Genomic DNA, 19,730 nt, shown 5'->3' on the forward strand with positions numbered 1-19,730 from the left:
ATATGGGAGGGGACGAAAAACCAGGAGAGGTTGGAAGTGAGTTTGGGAGACAGCAGACGAGTGATTGAGAGAGTGAGTAAGAGTGTGCGAGAGAGAAGGGCATTGGAAGTGTCAGTGAATTAGCTTTGAAAGAGCATGTGTGTGTGAAAGAGAAAAAGGGTGGAGGAGAGTCTGTGAGAGGGGGAGTGAGTAAGTTTGGCAGCGAGTGAGGGAGAGGGATGACCAGCAAAAGAGGGAGAGGCGCTCTGTGCCCATGTGTGTTATGTGAAACATTCATCTGCAGGGTTTGAGAGTTATCCATTGGACCACAGACAAGGCACCGGCCAACTACATGACAGATAATGCACTTTGCATAATGGCTAGGATATCAGCATACATTAGGCTGACACACACAGCAACCTAATACAGCCGGGCTTAAATATTTAAGAGGGGCTCGTGCTGTGTCGTTTGGACAGTAGACTTCTCTGTGTGTGCGTGTGCATATATCATTGTGTGTTTTGGATGCAAGACAAATGTTTCCAGCCCAGGCCATGTGGAAAATTGCCTCCTCTCTTCCAATTACATAGGGAGGAAAAACCTCCTCAAGCTTTCTGCAGCCATCTCTGTGCACAAGACACACATGTGAAGACATGCCACCAATACAGGCGCACTTAACATCAGTGCAGACTATTTGTTCAGATTTAGAAAGGCTGCACAGATGCTCTGGAATCAATACTGTCATTCAAACTCAAACATACTGGCCACTTCCATGTTAAATGGAAATGTGCTGTTTGAAAGACTCAAGTAACATGACTGCCCTTCTATAGTGAATCAAGTAAATGCTTCTGAAGTTGGTATATACACTGCACCCAGAAAGGATTCGTAACTTCAGCTGTGTGCCTTCCATGTGTGTATTAAACAAATTGAATCCGTTTTGGCTGTAACATGACGCGCTGTGGATACTTTTCATCGACTCTTGGGCTCTTCTAAAAGTCATTTAATCACTGCACTGCCGATATCACCTCTGTCACCATCGATTGACTTTGCAGCACGGCGTGCTAAAGGCCATCTTCAAACTGTGTGCTCTGAAAGCTCCTTTGAAACCCGTGTGGACCGTGGAGGCGACAGTGACGTGTGCTCATTTCTCCCTCATATTGATTTTAGCGAGTACAGAAGCAAATGAAAAACAGAAATCTTCAGTGCAGTTTCAGTGTGGAACTGCAACAATGACTGGCTTATCGAAAAAGTACACATCAACGATCAGAGCAGAAGGAAGATGTTGGCTCATTAGCATTGCACACTTTTTCTGTTGTGGAAATGTCAGCATGTTCCCGGGCTGCTTGGTTACTCATCTCATCACCATCACTCATCAAGACAGTTAAACATACTGACACGCAGTTCTTGAGAGTGGTGCAGAAGCTAATTGGCCTTTAGCCATCTGACGCGTTTTGTGTAGATTCAAAAAGGACAGGTCAAAGAAAAGAGGAAGAACAAACATTTGAAATATGTATATTTGAAAAAATAAAAATCAAACTCACACATTTGTGTGATTCCAGCTCAATACAATGTGACAGCCAGTGGGCGGGTCTTCTTTTCCTGTTTTTCTGTTGCCTGTCTCTTTCAGGTATCTGGTAGGTGGAGTTGACCCAATTATAGATGCAGCCCAGTCCCAGTGCATTATAAAGCCACTTTGACTGAACCTCCATCCCCCCGCCTGTGGCTCATTATGCCCCCTTAGTTATGTTCTTTTATGGCTATCATACCATTTAATGTGTGTTTGGGTTTCTTTACTTTATTTTATTAAAACATCTTGTGGCCTGTAAGAGCCTGTGTGTGGTCTCCCACTTACTTGTCCCAACAAATACATATTTAAGTACATGAGGGTGAGGTTTCATGGACAAATACTCCACATTTCACAAGAAATGAGTTTAACACAATCTTCTACTGAGTTTAAACACAACCATGTTACCTTAGTTACTGTAGTATTACTGCTGCATTGTAAAATGTATGGTGTTGTATGACTCAGTGGCCTGTTAAGCTTGCTTAGTTATATAACTAAGGAGTTATGTCATGTCACTTCAGTCAGCAACTGAGTGGGATGAAGAATGAAAGAGTTAAGAGGAAGATTTGTGCTGGCTTCATAGAAATAGCAGTAGAGTCCAGTAAAGAAGTGGCGAGGACATATTGTGACACTTGTATTTATCAGAAGGAGCAGAGGTACATTTCTCTTGTCACTGTTTATTTTCAGCACTGTTATCCTCCTTACTTCCTGTTAGCCTGCTAGCAGTAATTATAGAGCTGGAAAGTTACCATGAGTGACACTTGTGCTCTCTGAGCATTAAGTTTCTGTTATCAGCAACACCCACAGTCTGGATAGTGTTGCAATGGAAGGCATCCCTGTAAGTTTCTCCAGTTCCACTAAAAACTGTATTATCCATCCATGCAGCCACCCATCCATCCACTCATCCACGCATCCATCGTGCATCATTCATCCACCCACCCATTGATCCATCCATCCATCACCCATCCATGCATCCATGCATCCATCCATCCATGCCATTTTATCCAATTCAAGTTTACGTAAATCTGGATTCTACTTCAGCTGTCACGGAGTGAGAGGCAGGGTACACTCTGTGCTGGTCTTCAGTTGATTATATAGTAGAATAAAAAATGTTAGCACTTGTTGTGAAGTGTCACTTAGACCGCCTTCAGTAGCTGAGTTGTTATCAATTCAATATCTTTACATCACCCATTAGAATATACAGTGATGTGAAAATAGAGAACAGAGGAGAAAAGAACAACTATTGTGCCTTTAAATGAGAGCAAACACAGCAGAGCCTCTCAGACTACACTAAATTGGGCCGACCTCCCTATGAGACAGTTGCAGAAGAAACACTGATGACAGCACCGTGTCAACAGGCAGGAGCGCTATCAACACTTCTACTTCCAGACAGACCAAAGAGTACAAATAGGGGCGATCGTGGCTCAAGAGTTGGCAGTTCATCTTGTAATCGGAAGGTTGCCGGTTTGAGCCCCGGCTCGGACAGTCTCGGTCATTGTGTCCTTGGGCGAGACACTTCACCCGTTGCCTACTGGTGGTGGTCAGAGGGCCCGGTGGCGCCAGTGTCCGGCAGCCTCGCCTCTGTCAGGGCGGCTGTGGCTACAATGTAGCTGCCATCACCAGTGTGTGTGAATGGGTGGATGACTGAATGTGTAAAGCGCTATACTAATACAGGCCATTTACAAATAAGAAGGACCTGTCACATGTTGCACTCATTTTATGAATTTAAAGAACGTTCAAAAAAATGCACAAATACAATCTGTCAGTGCCTAAATGCTCACAGTTTGTACGTAGCGCAGTACTATTTAAAACGAGCAACAGCTTTTCTGTGCACACTGCTTGCTTTTCTCACATACATTTTCAGTCCGGTCCTTATACCTGACCATTTTCAGAGGATGTGGTCTTTGTTTTGCCAAACACTGGTGTATTAATGATTCAAGCATATAAAAGACATTTAATTCCATGGATGAACGGTGTTTCAACATATAAGAGAAAACTCAGCAAGAACTACTTTTGGTAGCTGGACAAGTGGAGGACAAAAAATTCGGCAGACCTAACAAACGATCCGCAGCAAACTGACAATTATCTGAAAGTCATACCCTTAAAGAAACAGGAAAAATCCAGCAAAGACCTGACACAGGATCTGACAGATGCATCTGACCCTTCTGTTGATCCAGCCATTCTTTAGGAAGTGAAACAGGGAGAAAACACTGAGCTATACCAAATTCCACAAAAAGCAGAGTGAAAGATCAATAGTCCAAATTTGAAAATTTTGGTACAAATTGTTGTGAATATGTGTGAAAAAGTCAAGTGAGCAGTACAACAGTGAGCTTATGCATCCATCTGCATAACACAGAGGAGCCTCCGTAACGAGGAGCCCAGATTTCAACATTCCCGAAGCAGTGTGAGAAAACAGAGACAGCCACAAAAGATCACTGAATGTCCTTCAAGAAACTTGAAGGACCAATTTTGAGACTATATGTAGAAGTTGAAAGAAAACTATGAGAGTCCAGACTGTGTTGGTCATATCTAGGGCTACTAGTCGACTAGTCACCGATTATTTTTGCAATTAGTCGACCAATCAGATCATGCATCCATTGGACGTAAAATGTACAGCTTATTGCACCAGCAGCATCTGCTCTTATATAACTATCATTAGCTTACAGCTTGAAGTGTTTAAGGTATGTGCTAACTAAAAATAAAGACAGGATGATAGTTTATTAAACTTTGAATGAAATTTGCAGATTGTTTCGGTGGAGTTTAATTAACTCAGCCGTCTGCTCCTTGCTATCTAAAATATAACAGGACACCGGAGTAAATTCTCGAGCATCTCACACTTCTGTTTAATCAGTTTTCTGTTTGAAGTTTATTCAGCTGTGTAAAAACTATAACTTTAATCTCAGCCAAACCGATTTACTCACGAACTAATAAAACACTGAAAAAAAAACCAAACAATAACATTTTTAAGTTATCTAAGTAACTTATATATCATGTTTAACCTGAGTAGTGAAAGACCGCCAGGAGTTGTGAACAATGTGGAACAATGTGCCAGGAGTTCGCTGTTCTCGCTGGTTCTCGTGAACCTTGACCTCCCGGCTAGCTATCGAGCTGGTGGGTAACAGACGTCTCCAAATACGTCGGAGCACTTTTGCAAATATGTGATGTCTTGATAAACCGAGCAGATATTTGAAGTTTACACAGCTACATTCTCCCCTGAAAAGATCTTAAAAGTTTATTTTGTGACCCAGAAAGAGTAATAAGTGTAATATTAACACTAAGTAGCTGCCGCCATTGTTGGAGTAGGAAAACTGGAATAAAACTGGAATTGGCTGGGCCACGCTATGAATTCTGGGATAGGTTGGGCCACGGAGGGTACACCCGACCCATCCTTCAAATCTTGGAGGAGTCTTCAAATTTGGACAGCCTTCGTCGCATCGTGATGTAATCGGCCTTCAAATGCGGCCTTCGGAGTTTAACAGCAGCTGGTACATGTACATGCAGTGCTGCCATCTTCTGTTTCAGTCCGTTATTACACTCTTAAATCCTACTACTTATTCCTGCGTCTTTCAGGATCTTACAAAGCTTCCAACGACGCGTCGACTATTAAATTAGTCATCGACTAATCATGGCAGCCCTACTCATATCAAATACTGACTTTTAATCTGATTTGAATTGTAAAGATCTGTTTTGTATGGAGCCCCGCAGGGGACATGGGAGAAAAAAAAAATTAAGATGGACTTTTGTGAGATCTCGCAAAACAAACTTGGGATCTCGCAAAACTTTTGCGAGATCTCGCAAAAGTTTTAGCCGCATTCTTCGGACGCCTGCTCGAAGCCGACCGGGAGGTCGAGGCACGATGTGCGCGGTGTTCCTCCCGGCTGTAGTAGGTCTCGACATCCCATTAGCTTCGAGCTAACGGGAGGTCGAAGGCCGAAGAATGCGAGATCCAGAGTTTGTTTTGTGAGATCTCGCAAAAGTCTGTCTTAATTTTTTTTTCTCCCATGTCCCCTGCGGGGCTCCGTAGTTTTGACCTTATATACTGCATTTCCATTTATGTTGGCACATTTCAATAAATCGCTGCACCGATTTCCCTTTTTGCTCATAAATAAAATGATACGAGTTGTGGCTCAGAACTTTCCACAGTATTGTATATACTGTACAGTGCTGGTAGATGTACTGTTGCTTAGCAGGTCTAACTGGGATAATAGATGGTTCTCACAGTTAATGCAAATCTCAGAGGAGGAGACAGTACAAACATAGAACAAAGCCCTGGGAACAGACACAGGCTCACTGCAATATATATACCTCCAGCTCATGCAAACACTGTGAAGCATCAGTAATGTTTGTAAAAAGCAAAACAACACATAAACTGTCCCTGGCCACTGTAGTAACTATGGCCTGAGAGTCCATGATGGATCGCACACATTCACAGAAATCCATTGTCTTTGCTTTACTAGTGCACACTTCACTGAGAGGAGCCAATGCATCTTATTTATGACTTGAAGAAGACTGTGTAGTCAAGGCAAGCGCCTTTTTTACACCACTACAAAGCACAAAGAAAATCTTGAGCATTTTTGCAAGTTATGAAGAATATACAGTGAAATAAGCTGAAGAAGAACACTAACAAAAACAAAGGAGACACTGGAAGATTCATAAACAGGATAATAATCTTTTTATAATCCAGAGATTAAAGTAAGATTTTGTTAACTAATGTGGGGGTTTCTGTTGAAACAACTTCCTCTGAATTTCCTTTGCATGTGATTTGTGGTATTATTACTCGAGCTGAAGTTTTCTGACTACATAAACAGCATGATGGGCAACACTATTTGTATAACACCAACACTAGGGCTGGGCGATATGGCCTAAAATCCATATCACAATATAATTTGAAGCATGTGTGGTCACGATATATATCGTGATATACTATTTTCTTCTGTATAATGTATTTTCCACACTATAAGGCACACTTAAAATCCTTTAATTTTCTCAAAAATTGAGAGAGTGCCTTATGTATGAATTCTGTTTGTGCTTACTGACCTCGAACCGATTTTGGCTGCAGAAATCTGTCAAAAATGTTTTAGTACAACTTTGGTAAGCCGCACTGCTTGATGGATGTCAGAGCATTACGGCTGCCGTAGTGAGGAGCTTCGCGGAGTAATCTGGGTCCAAAACTCCGTCAGCTTCAGGTCTCAAAGTCAAAGTTAAAACGGTCTAAATTCTTTCATCTTTAATAAAATGATCAGCGTTGCTGCTTTATCAGGTGTAACAATTAAGTTTAACATCCAGGCATCCATGAAAACAGAATTTATTAAATTTAACGGAGTTAGAAGTTAGGACGAAGTTAGCTCGCTAGTTTCCACCTAAACATTTCATACCATGTTCTGACTGAGAGATTTTTGAAACTAATTCAAGCGTACAGCTCTGCTACCACTTCCAACATAAATGAAGACAGAAAACTAAACAGCAGTGGCGTTTGTAGGGTTACTGAAGTTGGGCTAGCTGGTATAGGGCTTCGGAGTTGACGTCACGCCGCAATGCATTGTGGGAGCGCAGCTCCATTTTCGGGGTCTACGATCCAAACGAATACACTGTATTGGAACGGCGACTACGACAAGAAACATGCTTAAAAGCAGCTCGAAAGAAAACGGACGGTATAGAGATCGATTGCGTCCAGAGGCGAAGCAGCGGTATTTGAAAAAAATAGAGTGCATCGCAAATCTGGACCCATATGAAATACGGCAGTGGAGTAAAGACCCAGACGACTTACCGCCACTGTCCTACCCCGATATCTTCACCTATCTTGTTTGTGGAGTAAGTGCTTACACTGCGAACCAGTTTCGTAATTACAAGTCACTGGAGGCGCATATCCAATTTACAAATGGCTGGGTGCAAGATTTGGCTATTTTCAAGCCGCCAAAATCTGAGTACGTCGTCATTCATACCAAGGTAAGTCAGCTGGAGTGCATCGAGTGACATAGCCATTTTCCACCCCCCACCATAATTAATGTTAAATCTTTATCATTGAACTGCTAAAATATCGTTATCATATTATGTGCCCATAATTGTATAGTAGATGCAAATTAACACATTGATAATCGGGCAAATTATTAACGCCAATCAGTGTCCTCCCTGTCTCATTTCATTTATTGTCTTTACATCAACCTTGTCCTTGCATGTTACAGGTACTGCACTCCCAAAGATTGAATGAACCTGCATTACGACCATGGGTAATTGTAAGCACCACAGGGAAGGTCGAAACTGCACACTGCACCTGTATGGCCGGAGTTGCTGAGACCTGCACCCATGTCGCTGCACTTCTGTTTAAAGTGGAGGCAACAGTGAGGATACGTGGCACAAAGACAGTCACAGATGAACCAGCCTACTGGGTTTTGCCGGGGAACACAACCAAGATACAGCCAGAGGTTGGCCATAACATTGACTTTACATCTTCAGCAGCACAAAAAAAGACTCTTGATGAAAATATAAACGGACCGTCTGTGGTGAAAGGCAGAAGAAGCCGTCCTTCAAAAAGAAAGATTCCCTCTGCTACGTTTGAGGAGTTGTCACCAGTGTTAGACACACTTCAAAAACACAATAAAGCAGTGTGTTTGTCTGGATTGGAGAAATACTACACATCACACACTGTACAGTCATCCACATTACCACTGTCTCTGGCGTGTTTGCACAGCACAGGTGCACAGTCCCTTGGCCTTACCGAGCTACAACTGCACTGCGTAAAGTACATAAACACAGCTAAAGTAACTGAAGAACAGGCAGAAGCTATTGAGGAACGCACAAGACTGCAACACAAGAGCCCAGAATGGTATGTTTGGCGTGCTGGGAGGATCACAGCTTCAATGATGCACGCTGTGTTTGCCACCACTGTAGAAAAACCCGCCATTACTGTGGTTAATCGTGTTTGCTACCCTGTTAACTCTGTCTGTAATGTGCAAACAACTTGGGGACTGGAGCATGAACAGGATGCTCGACATGCCTACACCCAGGTAATGTCAGCATGTCACAAAAACCTACAGGTCCGTATGTGTGGTTTCCTTGTTAACACGGCTTTTCCTGAAGTAGGAGCATCTCCTGATGGACTAACCACGTGTGAATGTTGTGGGAAGGGGTGCCTAGAAATTAAATGTCCATTTAAATACCGATGTGACAGCATTCAGGAAGCGTTGAATGCACATGACAAAGACTTCTGCCTCGAATTGACAGCAAAAGGACTTAACTTGAAGAAGACACATCGCTTTTACTCACAAGTGCAAACACAGGTCTTTGTGGCCAACGCAAAGCACTGTGACCTCGTGGTATGGACACAAAAAGACATGGCAATTTTACGCATCTTCCCAGATGTGCACTTCTGGGAATCACATTTAAAGAAAGCTCAGGAGTTCTTTCAGAAGGTGTGCCTTCCTGAACTTGTAGGAAAACATTTCTCTAAGCGAAATGCAGCCCCGTGTGGTCACAACGTTTTTTCTTCTGGTGTCTAGTTTTTTGTCAGAAGTGCATTGAAATATGTATAACTTGATTTCAAACGTGCAGCACTTACCATGTACCAATTGTCAAAGTGTGAAATAAAGAGTGCAAAGCAGTTATTTGTTATCTTGCTTTTATTATAACGTAATTTTAGTGAAACAAAGAGTCCAAAGTGATGATAAACTTTCGCTTATAGTATACAGGTACAGAAATGGTTACATAACGCAATGTCAATGTGTTCATACAGTCACACATACAAAAAACTAAAAAGGTTTTCCTTTTTTAAACAATTATTAATTAACAAGTACAAGTCTCATGTGTGCCTGGTTTCACTACCACACTGGGGCACATGTTAACCAAAACACAACACACCCTCACAATTTTATCAAGGAAGGTAACGTCTTCACCCTCACATGGAAGAAGAGAACGGATTGGCATGGTAGTATGTAGCATTTTGAATTTGTTGCGCAAACTGCCAATTACTCGTTCAACATGGATTCTTAGGTGTGCAATGGCTCGTGTATTTTCTATGTCCTTGGCATCTAGTTGACAGAAGCCCCTTGTAAATGCTGGGATCTTTACCTCCGCACACATCATTCCCACCGCATCTCTGATGTCAAAGCCTCTGTCAGCCAAAACTACATCCCCTGGTAACAGCTTGTTAAGTATGCCACATTGCTCTGTGATGTGTTTATCTGATGCACGGCCCCCTCACCCCTTAGAAATGAATGAAATTGCACCTTGTGGAGTAATCCCGATCAGATATTTCATGGTGTGTGTACCCTTGTAGTGTGAGTACGTTTGAGCACGAGCCTTTAAATTAGATGGTCGTTCTGTACGAATTTCAAAACAGTCTACAATGATGGCTACACGATTTCCAAAAGTGTCCGTAAATTGTGGTGGCATTGTTGCTTGCAAACAGTGCCTCTCTGGCCAGTGTACAAGTATTCCAAAGCGAGCATGCAACACGTCAATTGTATCAGAAAAGACAGAAGAAAGAGTTTTGTAGGAGACATTGAATAGATAACTAAGATGCTGGACAGGAAGATCAAGTCTAAGTCGCATAAGTGTGAGTAAAAGCATTTGGAAATGCGACAGTTTCTTTGATGCTGGTAGGAAAGCTTTTACATTCTCGAGCACGGACATAAAAATAGCAAAACAAGTAAAACCGGTGTAATATTTCACTTTTTCCGTGTCACCCTTTAAAAAGTTTTCATTCAGCTCTGTCTTGTCCAACTTTGATTTAAGCTTTCTGTTCTCCTCCAGCAGCCGGTTTATTTCTGCTCTGCTCTGTACACAGTGCACACAATCATTTGTCAGTTGTTGATCTTCTGTCTGTTTCTCTCTGATATCAATGTTTTCTGCATCAGCACCCGTTACCTCTGCTTCTACTTGTCCAGCACAAATTTGTCCCTCAGCCAAAATAACAAGGTTGTTATGGTGTTGCTCTTCGGTGGTGTCCATCTCTGGCTGCTCTTCTGTGGTAACTTCTGCTGAGGCTTCACCTTCACACTCTGCTGCTCCATTGTCAAAGCCTGTCCAATAAAAAGAGTGCAAATACACAAGGGAACTTTTAAATGGTTTATACATTAAGGCCGTATGAATACTCAAAAATGTTTGTGTTAATTGACTAAGATCAACTTTTAAAATAAGAGACTGTGGCTGGGGGTGCGGTTGTCGTTTACCTCCAAATAGTACTTTATTTTGTTGACGTTGTGTTCGCCTCCTGTGACGGTCTGAATGTGATGTTCGGATTTCGGAGTGCCCCATGTGTAGCGTTGGTACCCAGTCTGGATTTGTTTGATCCATTTCATAGGCAGGCTTCCCTACAGTTGTGCGAAACAATTAGCGAATCGTTACATAGCACATATGTCTGCAAAGTCACTCCATTCGATGTTTGATCGCAATTTCTATAACTTCCGAGACCATCAACGGTAATATTATTCAGCTATAAAGTGTGATAAGAACATATTTAGAACTTACCGGAATGAAAATGTCGTGAGCACACCAGCTGATATCTGGAGACGTAACAGAACTTGATATCAGCTCGTCTCACGGCTGCTATCCAGGCTAGACGCCTTCGTTTGGTAACATCCGATACATGAGCTCCTTCACGTTGCTTCCAGGTTGGGAAAGCATAAAAAGACAATCCAACCTTATTCCCGTGCCGGTCGTAAGATCGAACATTGCAGCCGAGCACACAGCAAGTACGAACCATGGCTATGCTATCGCTCCTAGCTTAGACCCCCAAAATGGTGAATCGGGCCAAAATCCTTTCCACGCCCACCCCCGTGACATCACGCTCCGAAGCCCTATATCATGATGTGCTACGTGATTGCTAGCGACACAGCTATGTTAGCATAACATTAGCACAGTGAAGCTGGAGGATGAACGCCAACTTTTTTTCCACTCGATAAAAGTTAGCGTGAGGGATTCTGTATGAACAAATGCAATCGCATAGCAGGATGCTGTACACGGGCCAAACTTCAGTCAGGAGAACAACTGAGATTATTCATCCACAATACGAGGTTAGTTATTAATATACTGCAACAACATGGGAACAGAGTAGCTGCCAGAGAATTCAACATTAATGAATCAATGGTAGGGAAGTGGAGGAAGCGCAGTTTTTGGCTTTCCCCATATTTCAAGAGTGCTTCATCTCTTTGCTGTGACTGTCGCCCGCCATAATTTGCAGATGATAATGGTTGTAGCCGCTGCGATGCTTTCGACCAAAACAGGCGCAGCTTGATGACATCATCAACATGCGCTATCGCGATAGAGCGGTGTAGTCAAAATCTCTATTGTTGGCCAAATTTATATTGTTTCTATCGTATATCGTTTATATCGCCCACTCCTAACCAACACACACACAACTGCCACAGAGCCAGCGTGCTGCGTGAACAAGCAGGTGGTTCTGAACAAACAACAGGTGTTTGAAATGAAAAAACGAAGCAGCAGTAGCAGGCAGTGATACATGTTTATGGTGGAGTGCAACAACAAAGACTCAACTCAATGGGTGGAACATGAATAAGCACCATTCACCTTTCTTTTCCCCCTCTCTGCTCATTCTGCTTCTTTTCCATCTATAAAAACTTCTAAACCCTGTCGTAGGCTCCCTGCGCTGGCGAAAAATGGCATGGCTGGAGCTGAGTGACCTCACCCTGACCATGAACTTCCCCTCAAAGAAAGGTTTATTTGTGGCTATGCATTTATCAGGGGAGAGGTTTAACCTGAGTCTTGCATATAACCACAAAACATTTGGTAATAGTCGTCACCCCTGTAAAACACGGGCAGCACATCAGTATTTTGAGGCTTGATGGGCTCATCATTAATCTGCTGGAGAGAACATGATGATGCAGCCAGTGGGAGGGCACATATCTCATGCAGCTATTGGTAAGGGCTTGCTCCCTGACAAAAGAAGAGGCTATTAGCAGGTGAAGAGGTTTGACATCTTCATGAAGCTCAGGCCCATAGCAATTAAACTGTTATTACAATGTCAGTGATTGTGCTATAGGCTATCACACTTGCACTGTCCCCAGATATATACAGAGGCAGTAATTTGATCTAAGCAATTAGAGGGTGATAGCAATGCTTAGACCAAGTGCGGCTGCACTTCTGCTCCTCCTGTCCCATTTTTATCCTGCTCAGCCCCTCCCTCTCCAGGGCCCAGCCATCAGTTTCACTCCCCTTCCCGTCTCTCTTTCTCTCACCCCTGAGTCCTGTCTCATTGACCGTACTCGTCTCCCTGGATTCCTGTCTTAGTCTCTCTCATGTCTACTTGCTTAAGACAGTTTCTGGGAGACATTTCTCTCATTAATTGTGTAACCCCTCCTCTTTCTGTCTTTGACTACACCTGAAAAGGCTTCACTACACTAAGACTTTTCAAAATGTGACCGTCGCTTCTGATAAATGCAGAGATCAGCTGCTTTGCCTCAGAGCAGAGTTACGATAACTTCTGCTGTTTTCCTTTCAGCCTTAAAGCTCGACCCTGTAGTTTGATTCTTATGAGGATTTGAGCACCAAGGTCAGATCTCAGGCATCCTACAGCTGACATTCCCGACAGAATTACACAACGTTCCTCAACATTTAGTGTCCTCCGTGTGTACATTATCCTAGATTCACAACTGCATCACCTCCACCTCAGAGTCATGTCACTCATTAATCAACTGTTTTAAGGCATGAGTCTTAAGTTTGAAGTTGTCTTACAGGCACAATTCAGTTATAACACCCTGCACAAAGTTAACCAAATAACTGAAAATCATTGCAATGACAAATTTACGAAAATAATAGCATCAAAAGCAAAACATCTTCAAAAACAAATCTTTAGTTAACATGTAAAGCTTCATTAACTTCATCGCTTCTTCCTTCACTTCACGTTGTTCGCACAAAGCCTAGATACCAGCAGGGGACTGCTTGGCAACCACAAGGAAGTCTGCAGGGAAAAATTCCCCAATGAATTGGTCACACAGAGGTACACAACGCTGAACTGAAAACCTCCTTCCAATTGTTTTTGTCGTGTAGTTGATTGCTGTGGTTGCCCATACCTTGCATGGAGGACACCAACTTATCTGCAAACACTCGCTAACTACTCGCTAAGCGAAACTGTGAAAGAGTGACACAAACTGGAACCAGTCCATTAGTTAATGTTGGATAGTGGCTGTTTGCAGACAAATCAATGTCTTACACTGTTCCAACTGAACCATTTGCAAGGTGAAATAAATACTCATTTTTTCTGTAGCTACTAGAGGTTGCCAGATGGTCACCAGCCAATCTCTAGGCCTGTGTAACTGGAGTCTTTTCTGGGATTTACTGACCATAAAAGCAGGAGCAATTGCTACTTAATGTCAGACTGTTCTAGACACCAGACAGGAATATTTGGGTTAGCAGGAGCCTTTAACTTCTTGCACTCAGCTAGCATATAATGGACCAGTTAGTCATCTAACAGGAGATTGCACAAACTGATGTAAACCCACAAATTTACTACGTAAGGACTGCAACAAACCTGCATGATGTAAACAAAGCTAAGACTTGGTCATTTGTGATCACTGAATTTCAAATTATAGCCCCTTCAGACTCACTGAGACTCTGTTAAAGTAACCACAGTCCGCTGCATGACTCTCACATATTACTAAATAATGTTTAATGTGTTTACACCTTTTCAGGAAGTAGACAGAGTTGCAGGAAGGCCAGTATGACATGGTCTGGGGCCAGGTGATGAATGAAGACTATAAGCATGCGATCTCCACATTAACACTTTCTTACATGGCACACAACCCGATGAAAAAATGACACAATCTAAAAATAGTGTTTCATTTTGACTAATCTTATCTCAGACTGTTTGATCACAACTCATTGTACTTCATCAGCTACAGAAAGTTGGTAAACTGGAAACTTTTTGCAATTGTAGACCAAGACCTAAAAGGTCTAAACATAAAACTATAAACTGTTTTTCCACAGCGTGTCCTGACCTCTGGACCTCAGCTACTTAATTAAGGGAAGTCAGGAGCTCGTCAGCCTGCTTGACTGGTCTGGTCCCATTCTGTCAGTCGGCTTGTCTAGGAACCTGATACACGGTGGTATAGATAAGAGGGCAACTAGGGCTGAGCATCCCACTAAACCAGAACTAATACTGGTTTTTCTAGCCATTTTTTGGTAACACTCTGTGGTTTCATTTGCTTTGTAACACAGTTCATGCTCTCTTCAATATTTCCTTAGATCAACACTTTTTCCTTTCTTTAGTTTCTTATCACACCTTCCTCGTGGAAGCCAAACTAGGATGTAAAAGGTCAATTTTGATCAGAGTTTTTGGGGAATATTTACAAAGTATTAGAAATCAATAACATGTCCAAGTAATTCTCTGTACCCTCAACCAGATGTTCAGCTTTACGTGACACATAACTAAACTGACAGAATACAGAAGGGTCCCCGTCCGTCTGCTTTCTGAGAAACAGCTTTAAAATGTTGAAATCTTTCTTTGAGGTGACTTGAAAAAGTGCTGAGGTCCTGGTGGATGTTATACAAAGCTTTGTTCAGTGTGTGTCAGAAATACACAGTCTGGCTTATATTTGACTGGACTAAGAGATTTAATAAAGCTAGGTTTATACAGGCATATAAGAACATATCAGAGATTAGAAAACACAGAACACCTGATTATTCTTCAAAGAGCTGACAGTCACCTGGAAATGTACCCGATCACACTTTGCTGCTGTTGTGTTTCTCATAGGTTTGACAGGAGAACTGGGCACTAAAACCTGCTTTAAAAATGTACTTGATTGATGTTGTTTACTGGTATCCCCACTTTTCACTTCACTATCACATCACTGAATGTGGCCCAGGACAGGCTGCGCTAGAAATGTGCTGCCAGTGTATGAAGGTGAACTATGGTCCTGTATTTGAGCCAGCAGAGATCATAGGTCAACTTGCCAGTGTGAAAATGGCACTGATAGTAGCGAGTCCAATTTCAAAGCAGCAACTTGACCCTCTTGTGTATGCTTGACAAGTCAGGGTAGTTTCAAGAGCATCTCATCTCATGGCCTGCGCTCCTCGCTGAGTGACAGGCTCAGGAGGGTGTGCATGCGCCATGTGTGTCAGCATTAGCCGAGTGAGCGATCTCTGTGTCATCATCCTCTGCCGCAGTAAGCAAGCTGGCAACGCCTACTTGGTGCCCACTTGACAAAGGCCTCGGTTGGCACCTGTCAGTCAGTGAGCAGCCAAGTGTGGCGCCCTCCATTAGCCTGGCTGACAGCCGTGGACCTGGGGCATCACTCACTCCTTCCCTTTATCGGTTTTACACTACCCTGCCAGCGCTTGCTAAGAGCCTTTCAGCAGCACATGGCCGAGTGCATGAATGCTAACACACACGCATCCTTGCTAAGAGCCATCCACCTTGGACTGGCAGAAAGTGGTGCGGAAAGGCCATCACATCACCATGACAACTTAGACCAACTCTGACATCTGCTCCCCACTGTCACACCATCTTTTCAGGGCATCTTTTTATCCATCCCTTCATTTCCTCCTTCACCCGAGTCCCTCTTGTCTCGCTCAAAGGTCCATGGTTAATTCATGTAGTACTTGGCTTTGGGAGTAGTAGCCAGTAGCTAGTCGTTTCACTGATTCAACTTGGCCAGGCTTCAAGGTTGAAGAAAGCATGCCTTCTTTTCTTTGGTGTAGTCTTTAAGGGATTAAAGATAAAAAGATCTTTGATCTTTAGTTAAAAATAATCTATGTGGCCTAATTAGGTTAAAAAAAGGTCTCTGCAGCTGTCTGGCTTATGCTCCTGTATTTGCTTCGGTGGTCGTAGCCACAAAGGTAACGTCCAATCAATCCTTGGCTTTTCAAAATTCATATATGCATACTTCACTGCATGGCTGACAACGTTGCATCCCCACAGCTTTCCATGTGAATCGATACGTTTCATTGGACAGTTACTATCTCAGACATTAATGTGAGAGCTTACAACACATGCTAAGGCCCCACTGTGACTGTGTAACTTAAACAGTCATGTTAGCGTCAGTGGACAGTGTGCACTTTGAAACAGTGTAGCAACCCGGAGCAAAGAACACAGATGTAACCAGTGTTTCCCACAGATCTAGTTTCTATTTGTGACGTATGTACACATGCATTTACAATTTCTACACCACAAAATTAGCCACACAGACACACACACTACAGTCACAGTCACCAGCTGCAGTCCAACAACTCCACCTCTAAAAGTGGAGTTAATCCAACCATGGGAGGCTCTCTAAGAAGCAGCTGAATGATATCAAGCACCTCCACAGCAGTAACCTGGTCAGCATGCTAGCTGGTGAGGAAACATGAGATGGGAGCAGCTGGTGTTTGCTCACAGCAACAGCAAGTCACTGCACAGAAATAAAAAGATCAAGGTGTCAGTGTAGGTCATTTTCAGTTGAACAGAAGGCATAAGCAAATATATGTAGCAAATGAAGCTGGTGATAAGCCACACACACATTTTTTGTCTCTTCAAATGAATCCTGTGAAAACTTTTACCTGCTACACTACTTAAACTACCTAAACTACAGTCGAATGATATAAAACTATAAAAAGGAAGCAGATACTGAAAGTACTCAAAAATAGTTTGTTTTAAATGTTTCTGAAAAGATATTTTGGCTTCCACAATGTGTCATCACAGCGTGTCCAATGGCATCACTTCAATAAGTAGTTCAAGTGTGTATTTAAGTCTACTCTGTGTGTATGTGAGTGTGTCCCAGCCCTGTCCTGTCCGATCGATGGGAATATGTGTTAATGAGTGTTTACTCCACAGCTGACTGGACCGTCAGGGTCCAGGGCTAACCTCCTCCGTCTGCTGCAATTACTGATGCAATACATCCTGCTCACTGCCACACATACACCTGTATGCATACACAGAGAAAATAACAGAGAAACGCACACACAAACAGACACCCTTCAACCCAGTGAAGCATGAAACATACAAATATCAGATTCACCTTCACCACCCAACAGATTAGTTTCATTGTGCTCAACGGATTTTATTTTATACAGCAAAAATAATTAAAAAGAGCACTATATATACACAGTTTCACATTAAATGTATATATTGTAGTGCTAAACTTAGAAAAAAACCTATTTTTCAAATTAAGTAAATAAAATGTGAAGGTGTCAGTTTCTGTATCTACAACCATCTCAGCTCCTGTGCCTCTGAATCGTAGTCAGAGTCCCTTTCAGTGTGTGTGTGTGTGAGTCAATTTTGGGAGCTGGTGACAGAGAGAAGGGAGGAGATAAAGCAAAGTGAGAAAACCTGATAGGATCACAGAAAAGAAGAAGGAAATAAACGGTGTGTGCACGTGTGGAGAGGTTAGCTACATGAAGAGCTGTCAGAAGGAAACCCTGTTCAGGTGTAGATCTGTGGACTCAACCTGTGGGTTGTAGCAGAGCACATCTGTATTTACTGTGTCAAACAAACTCAAAACCCTATAGGTGTGAAACTGTTAAAGGCCGTGAGAATGAAAGGAAGTAAATGTTCACTGGCTTCTTCTCCTCCTTTATTCTGATTCTTTATATTTACCAGCTGTCTACCCAAAAGGTTATCGCTAGCCATTACCATTCAGCCCCGCTGAGGTCTGGCCCTCGGCACCCAACGGCACAGTGTAAATGTCAAAATATGGACGGCTCAGTGGCTGTTCTGGCCATAAAAATGAGAAGCTGCTGACACATGCCTGCCTAAGGGAACATCTCTTGGTTACAACCATCTCTGCAGGGTTTAAAGCCCAGACTGGTACTACCAGAGGAAACAAGCATTCAAACCGCTGTTTTGTTTGGTTCTAAAAAAGCTATTCTGTGTCCAAGACGTGGCTCATATGTCGCTTAGAGTTATGTCAGTGTAAACTGACGAATGAGAATTCCTAATGTTTCCATATTTGAACAATAAAAAGGTTATTCTGACATATAAGGACAATGTCAAACTAACGGCAGTAGAGCTTCAGCACAAGCTTCTTTTTTGTGTGGGACTACTTCTTTCCTCACAGAGCGCTGATCAGGGACGAGCTGCTTTGGGTGACATACAGTCAGTCAACTCCTCGGCCTGCTGACTTGTTTGGAGTTGGGCTCTGTCCATTGTTGGTTTACAATGAATTAACAGTTATTGGGAAGCTTTAATTTCCCTTACAGTGGGATACAAAGCTGTTGTCAACTCTGTTGCATGCTCTGCTCCATCACTCACACACAAAACTCTTGGTGAGTGAAAGGGAAACCAAAGCAGTGTGAACACTAATGAGGAAACTGCATAAGAATTGGTCTGACGAGAGCATAAATGCCGATCCCTACTGTGGATACACCAGGATAGTAGGATATTACTAGAGAGCTAGAAATGCACATACATCTTAACATAAATGCATCTAATAACCAAGAAAAACAGGGCACTGGTTTTGTAATGAAGGCAGAAGGCCTGGACTTTGAAAGGTGGAAATTTCCCGGGAGAGAAAGCACTGGTTGAATCCAATTTCCCTCTAGATTAACCGACCGTTCACACAAATTATAATTCAAGGAGACCGATGTGATTAGGAAGAGCTTATTCTTTCTTGTATGGCAGTTTAACCAAGACCATCAACAACAAGTAAGGACAAAAGTGGCTCGTGTTGACATCACAAATGTTTGTCCATAACTCAGCTGTACATTTTTATTACAGCAAATTGCCCCGTGAATCAAGAGACGACAGGAGACCGGGTACAAACTATCAGCACACATACGTCACAGTTCGTTTTAAAAGTATTTGGATAATAGAAGAATATTTAGTCATTTATTTCCACCACAGAGGATTTTGAATCAAACAATGCAGATGTTAAAATGAGATGTTCAGCTGTTTCAAACTTTTATGCAGAACATCTCATTTTCAATGTCAGTGGACAAACTTACATACTTTGTAATATAAGGATCATTTTTAATAATTGAATGAATCCCTTGCAATGACGGCCTTAGAGCCCAAAGAAGAAGCGATTTACTGCAGACACCTTCTGTTGGTGCTTGTTGTTCGCTGCACCTGCAGCTTTGCATTGTAAGCTTTGGTTCATTTTCCATTTTCACTGGGAAGCATCTGCAGCATCGGGTGTTGACTGGTCTGTCTAGCACAGCCCCGCAGCTGGAACGAGACAATTCTACTACAACAGCAAAAGCAAGACGCAAGTGACCAGAGCTCTTTGTGTTACTCGTGCACGAGGGAGAGAACCGTGACGAG

At 42.6% G+C, this 19,730-nt stretch overlaps 2 protein-coding genes across 2 annotated transcripts in view; both read right to left on the reverse strand.

Moving 5' to 3' along the window:
* Positions 1–19,730, reverse strand: part of kcnh2b (potassium voltage-gated channel, subfamily H (eag-related), member 2b) — a 278,133-nt gene that overhangs the window by 159,167 nt on the left and 99,236 nt on the right. The gene's annotated exons all lie outside the window — the stretch shown is intronic.
* On the reverse strand, positions 9,230–11,298 carry LOC146661551 (uncharacterized). The gene is made up of 3 exons (XM_085418037.1): positions 11,006–11,298; positions 10,708–10,848; positions 9,230–10,557 (listed from the first exon to the last, which is right to left on the reverse strand). The coding sequence occupies exons 1-3, from the start codon at positions 11,238–11,240 to the stop codon at positions 9,734–9,736; spliced, it is 1,200 nt and encodes a 399-aa protein (XP_085274163.1). The 5' UTR covers positions 11,241–11,298; the 3' UTR covers positions 9,230–9,733.

Source organism: Rhamphochromis longiceps, linkage group LG9 (genome assembly GCF_057381845.1).
Source record: "Rhamphochromis longiceps isolate RC_006_pf linkage group LG9, R_longiceps_female_GT1.1, whole genome shotgun sequence".
Classification (NCBI taxonomy): Eukaryota; Metazoa; Chordata; class Actinopteri; order Cichliformes; family Cichlidae; genus Rhamphochromis; species Rhamphochromis longiceps.